The 7117-nt window shown below is 39.5% G+C and overlaps 1 protein-coding gene across 1 annotated transcript; it reads right to left on the reverse strand.

Annotated features, from left to right (window-relative positions):
• Positions 1–641: 641 nt before the first annotated feature.
• On the reverse strand, positions 642–7117 carry cdipt (CDP-diacylglycerol--inositol 3-phosphatidyltransferase (phosphatidylinositol synthase)). The gene is made up of 6 exons (XM_020613244.1): positions 6933–7117; positions 6396–6530; positions 5368–5521; positions 4684–4765; positions 4447–4528; positions 642–3627 (listed from the first exon to the last, which is right to left on the reverse strand). Exons 1-6 carry the CDS (start codon positions 6973–6975, stop codon positions 3485–3487), a joined length of 639 nt encoding a protein of 212 aa, XP_020468900.1. The 5' UTR covers positions 6976–7117; the 3' UTR covers positions 642–3484.

Raw genomic sequence — 7117 nt, forward strand, 5'->3', positions numbered from 1 at the left:
AATTCTTTAGTATATTACTTGTGTGGTGTAGAAGATAATTATTTAAGAATGTAATTATGTAAGAATGTTAACACTCTGTTATAATTTTTTTAGTATATTACTTGTGTGGTGTAGAAGAGAATTATTTAGAATCATTTACTGCTTGCAAACCAATGATGGTAAGATGATGTCATGGGGTAGGACTGGATAAGTCTGACTTCTTCCTACTCCATTCAAGCATGTACTAGGTATAAGCAAATTGATATTGGATTATGTGTAAAATCATGTGTGTTGTCATATCAACTGTCTTTACATGCTTGAAAGAATAAATCAAATCAAATACTTGGCCAATAAAAGGTAATTATCATTAAAGCATGACGATGGTCATGTATAATTCATGCCCACAAACTGACCAGAGGCGTGCCAGTTTCACCAGAGATTTACAATTAATGCTAATTACAAGAGATTGTCCAGTTTCATCAGTAAAGTCATTTTTGAAACTGAAAGTAACCCGTAACCTTTCAGGAAGTTTCAATATTCAGGATAGTAGAGGAAGCAAGGAAAAGAAAACATTTCTGAGACTTATAAAATGGTCTCTGAGATATAAAACATCGTACTTGACTTTTATTCTAAAGGCCCTGAGTTTGTGCAGAAACCCCACAAACACAAGCTGTGACCAGAGAAACTAAAGCTTGTCTTCATTGTCTTTATTTTGCAGCTGTTTTAACAGTAAATTTAAACCACCTGCACTCTGAAAAATAGCCAAATATTCTGACAATTACATTTTTAAATATAGCATTAGACATGGCTTTGCTGTTGATATACATTTGTTTCCTATAATACATTCAATGAAATGAGTTTCATCAAAACAAGAGGTGAATATTTATATTTCAATGCACATATTTTGCAGTGCAACACACCTTTACAGCAGTCTATCAGCACAAATGTCTGTTCAGTGACATTACAAACAAATACTTGAAGTATAACTTATGAACTGCATAACTTTCTATTTGTTTCCAAGTATAGTAAAACACTTCTTCTACCACAAAAAAACTATTTTAAATAAACACTAACAGATCAGCATCCCTCAACTGCAACAATCACCTTTAATCAACACCAAAACATAAGCAGGAATCTCAAGAAATAAACAACAAGAATGGCAAAACGTGTGGCTCGCGGGTCACAAAAGGAATATTTGAGCATGAAACAAAGAGCTTTTGTTTCAGAAGTTTGCAATGTTTTCTTTAATGAGAGCAAAGGGAGGTCATCTGCATAAGCTCTGTGAAAACATCTGTTTGGTCTGTGTTGCAGATTTCAGTACAATTTCATCTTAATGAATCAAAATATTAAAAATAACAAAACAAATGAGGGGATAAAGGTGGCTTTTACATGAGTCACCGGTTTTATGTTTACTGTAGTTCTGGCTAACAAGACAAAGTAAAACTGCCAAAAAGTTCTCTAAACCGGTTTGATGCAGATTATGAAGCAACAACAGCCTTTGAATCAGTGTATAAAAGGTCAGATTTAAATTAAAGATGTATTCACCATCAATAATGCTATAAAGGGTGAAAATGTGGAATCACAGGTTAGACAGAAAGCTCAGAGTTTTAAAATGTCAGCATCAGAAAATGTGGCTGCTGAGAATTTCTGTTTAGGCACCTAAACACATAGTGCACTCTGATTTTTAGCATACTGGTTGGTCTGATGTCCAAAATGGCCTTATAGACAGAACTAGACTGATAGTAACAGTGACAGTAATATTTTTCAGATTCTGTTCACTGGTCAGTTGTACAACAATGTTTATTCTACTGCCACTGATACATTTCTAATAAAATCTATTTGCATTAATCTCATTGTTTTTTCTATTCATTTCAAGTTCAATCAGCAGATGAGTAACACATACCCATGGCCTTCAGCTTCAAACAGAATAACTGATGTGAGCAATAGCTGTCAAACAAAATGTCCTGACAAGTAAGGATGAGGATGTTTGGGCACACTAACAAAATGTGGAAGAAGCAAGGTGTTTGCTTTCTGCAAAACACAACTGCAACCTTCACTGGGGCTGTTGCTTAGGAGGTATAGCTGGTCGTCTCCTAACCGAAGGGCTGGCGATTCGATTCCCAACTTCTCCAAACCACATGTCGAAGTGCCCCTGAGCAAGACACTGAACCCCAAGTTGCACACACAGATTCACACACCAGAGATATCACCGGTTTGTGAATGAGAAACAGTGTAAAGTATTTTGAGTGTGTTTCAATGTGCAGAAAGGTGCTATACAAGACCATCTGCCATTTTGGTGAACTCCACAGTGCAGTTCTACAAACACAGTGTGAAGATTTACCTGCAGATCTTTCATGTGTGTTAAACGACCTCAGCATAAAAAAACTTTAATGGATGAAAATGCTACAAAGACCTATACATCTGCTAAAGAACTTTAAGACACCAGGAAAAATGAATTATTAAATTATGTAGCTGTGTAAACATCATAAAACTTCTAGCTCCAATTTGTGCCTCCTGTATTTTATGGTTACATTCAAGTCACAGAGCTCAGTTTCTTTTCAAAGTTGGATTAATCCCAGTCATTAAACAACACTTACTTCTATGATGATTATTTTAATTATTAGTTACTCTTCTGACCAGTCAAATAATTGTTGGGTCTAAAAAATAAAAAAATAAGTGAAAAAGGCCCAGTAAAGTTTCCTGAAGCCCCAAATATTTGGCTAACATTCAAAATTCTAAATATATTAAATCAGCTATGATATAAAGCCAATCAAAACAAACCAAATTTCTTTGTCACGCAAAGAAAGGCAATAAACTGTCACATTTGAAAAGATACAAACAACAAAAGTTTCACATTGCTCTAAAAAAAATGACTGAAGCAATTAACCAATAATCAAATAAGTGCCAACTCATTTTTCTAACTAATTGATACAGCTCTAAAGTATAAATAATAAATACAACCGATAAATAAACGCCTCAACTCAGTTCACATTGCACAAATGGACAAAGCTGTGACTCAAATCCATTAATAATGCTGGAGAGCCACAAACTGGAGCCAGAAATGTTCATGACACTATACTGTATATTCATACATCAGGCAAGCAGCACAGTAAACAATATGGCTAAATTCTTCTATCACAATGTATGTACGATCAGTTTATACTGTGATATAGAGAGTTTGTGGTAAAGCAAACTCTCTGTTGGTTGACAGATGTCCACCATATGACACTGTATTGTCACCATGTACTTGTAAAATCAGAGCACAGAAAAAAAAAACAACAACCTCTGTCTTGTTAATCTCTCGAGTAGAGACTCACATCTGCTTAGATTTGTAATTGTTATGTTGTCATATTTGGTCATAAAACTTATAAAACTAAAGTGTGTTTCATGTCTAATGTAAGTCACTTCAGTTCGAGTTGACAGTCCACAAAGTCTCAAGTCACAATAAGATTAAATAAAATAATGGTGGGTTTGTTGTACGAATCTCAGCTCTCACCGACTCCTCTCACTGCTTCTTCATGTTTTTCTCTCGCTCGGCGGCATCCAGGGCAGCCATGTTCTGGGAGGCGGTGATGAGGTGCAGGAGGCTGATGCCGGACTTCAGCAGGCAGATGATCCCGCAGACGCCCTGCAGCCAGTAGAGCCAGGCTGCAGCGGAGAGCACAGACACACAACAGCACTCAACCACACTGTACACTCAAGATGTAGCATTTTGAAGCAGTAAAGCAGTTCAGATATAGTTTATAATGGAGTGGCAGCTGTAAGGACATTCTAAGTGCTTGGTAATGTAAAGTATTATATTTTCATTCATTATCTATTTATACATCAGCCTCCACAGGAGGAGTCAGGTAACAAATACATTCAGAAAGACAGTGTGACATAAATGCTTGTATACTGATAATAAAGGGCAGAATGGCGATGCAGTGGTTATCTCTGGGTTCGAGCCCGGTCCAATCTGTTGTCTGTCTGTGAGTCGGAGTTTGCATGTTCTCCCTGTGTCTGGGTGGGTTCTCTCCAGGTACTCCGGCTTCCTCCCACAGTCTAAAGACATGCAGCTTAGGTTGACTGGTGACTCTAAATTGCCCCTAGGAGTGAGTGTGTGTGGTTGTTTGTCTCTAAGTGCCAGCCCTGTAATAGACTGGTGACCTGTCCAGGGTGGACCCCACCTCTCCCCCAATGTCAGCTGGGACTAGCTCCAGTCCCCCGTGACCCTCTTCAGGATAAGGGGTATAGATAATGGATGGATAATAAATGTTCAATCAGGGTTGGAAGGATAAGGTACAATAATTTAATTTAATTTCTTTTCAGGGTGGATAAGCCTCTTTTGGACCATCTTGTCAGCACTGGTATCTTAACAGTTGTGCAGTATAGACTGCATCTCCAACATCTTCTGCAGTCTGTGGATGTTACATAGGTCTCTGATGTGTTAAGTGGAGCAGATCAGGGGGAGGAAAATGAAGATCTTACCTGAAGGTTCCTCGATGTGGTGAAGAATGTAGAGCAGGCAGAAGAAGAGCTCATTCCCAGCACACATCACGAACAGCACCGGCTGTGGGAAACAAAAACCAGTCAGCCCATTTCTCTTTTCTCGTGGGTTTTAGATCAACACAGGACAGGTCCAGGGGTGGCATCTGCTTTCTTTTCAAGAGTAGTTTGAATGTGAGTGCGTGTGAGAGAGAGAGCGAGATGGAGAGAACTCCTGACCTTAGATGTGTAGTAGATTCGGAGGACAGGGTTGCCAGAGAGGTCGATGGTTTTGTGACTGGCTGATCCCCTTATCGTAGAGCTGAGGAAGACAATGACAGAAAGAGAAACGAAGTGAGTTTGTACTCTCAGAGGCATTTAGGACAATGCATTAAGGGTTTATGGTGTAAACAATGTAGAATGCACTGAAGCTACTGTGCAACTCTTCAAGAGTATATATGTTGGGGCTACAGAGATACTACATCATAATGCTGAACAGGCAATAGGTAGACAGAACAATCGCAGAGAACGCTTAGTACAGAGACAGGCAAAGATGTGAGATTCGACTTCCAGCAGCATCTGTTCAGGATAAATCCACCTTCTGCTAGTTTTGACTTCATGGTTTGAAAACAAACTGAACCTTGTTAGGACCAAAACTGGGTCTGGACTACAGGTGAACACTGTGCAAGAAGAAAATGAGGAAACCTGTTTCTAAAACCACCAATCAGGCTTGTGAGGTTTAATCTCGATTATTCAGATAAATATTATCCACCAGTCGTTTCTCATCCAGGCCACAGAGCAGAACAGCACTTCTGCCTACTCGTCCGCATGACACTCGCACAGAGAACTCAAGAAACATTTAGCCTGAGTTTTTAAATAAAAGATGCTCCTTTTGTCATTCCGGTTAAGGAAAGGTAAGCATACCTGTGCAGGTGCAGCCAGTGGCTGGCAATGTCCAGACACATGCTAAGCTGGAACAGGAAGACATAGGAGGGGTAGAGCAGGGACAGGTTCACCAGCAGACACATGGTGGCACAGCGGTCTGTAAGCATATCCAGCATGGCTCCAAACTTGGTGGCTGATAGAAAACAGCAGAGGACACAGGAAGTCAGGATCATGTTATCTGTCAATGACTGGATCCTGTCCAGCATGAAGGACTGATCAGGATGTTCCCAACTAACACAGTCTGTCTCAGCAGGCTTCAAGGCTTAATGATAAAATGCAAATGCTGGAACACTTCCATAAAAAAACCTAAACCACCCTGTGACCACCCTCTGTTTTTAAAAAAGCACCAGTTCTCCTAACCTAAACCAAATCAACGCATGCTGTGACCACCCTGTTTTTAAAAAAGCACCAGTTCTCCTTTGTGCACTTCCACTCAGTTGTTCAGGGTACTTAGAAGGCAAGTTGTTCCAAGCATCTTGAAGAAGCCAGCACAGCTCCTCTGTCTCAGCTGCAGATGGAGAAAAAGCTAAATATCTGAAGAGCCTAAAACACAGTTGTCAGAAAATAAAACAATATCTAAAGTGCTACAACAAATATGAGGTTTAAGGTCCCTATGTTTGGTACTTTATCTCTGAAGAAAGTGTAAGGTGTCGCTATGTATGTGAGTGAAAGCTATTTAGTCAAAAATACTATTAATAACATAAAAACTATTTACAGGACTGGGCAAAAGTCAAGGCATGGACAAAAACTATGTCTAGTAGTCGCTGAAGAAAACCTATTAATGGAAAAACTGACAAATATCTTGAGACAACAATTAGCACAACTGGAAGAAAAATGTGGAGAATTGACATAACACAAGACAAAATCATAACAGAGGTGCAAATAAAGATGATTATCCTTATTATTATTATAAATCCACCAACAGGAATGAATGAATGGTGGGAAGCAACATGAGACGGACATATTCCCCCCACTGCCAGTGGAATAACACCCTTACAGATACATACACTGATTAAGCGCCCGTGCAGCGTGGCCGTCAAACGCGTCGAGCAGAGCGCTGAGCAGGTAGCAGAAGACCGCCGGCCACGGACAGCAGGGCAGCAGGTAGAAAGACAGCAGGGCCAACACCACACGGGCATAACCTACAGGGACAGAAGACAGTGCTAGTTAGGAGAACTTTATTAACTAGTTACACCAGTTTCTCAACCTTTGTGATTAGTATACAAGTATATTTGTGACACCTAATCACAGCTCTTGGTGAACGACCTGTGAGCAGTTCAACCAGGCCAATACTTCACAAGAACTGCTTGAACAAGTAGAGAAAACGTAAACAGAATTCATGTTACTTATTGTTGTTGTTATTCCTTTAATTTTCTGGTCTATCATGGTTTGATAGATAGCTAAATATATTACATTATGTTTTCTTTATTCACTATATTTGGCTTTTTTTTTATGGAGTTTGGTCTGACTGTGTCTCAACAGCATCCGCTCTGTGTTGCTAACGCTAAGCTAGCTGATTGTTGGCAGAAACGGTAAAAACTCACCGATGAGATTGGGAACGAAAAGGAAAATATTTTCCTGCGCCATTTCTGGACCGTTTTGTGTACGACCCGTTTTACCTCGCACCTGAGAAGGAAATGTTTGCGCAAACGACAGTTGAATTTGGTTGACCGATGATTTCCTCAATCCTCACAGCACATTTTTTTGTAAGGTGGCAAAAATAAGACCA

This window comes from Monopterus albus, unplaced genomic scaffold (genome assembly GCF_001952655.1).
Source record: "Monopterus albus unplaced genomic scaffold, M_albus_1.0 scaffold131.1, whole genome shotgun sequence".
Classification (NCBI taxonomy): Eukaryota; Metazoa; Chordata; class Actinopteri; order Synbranchiformes; family Synbranchidae; genus Monopterus; species Monopterus albus.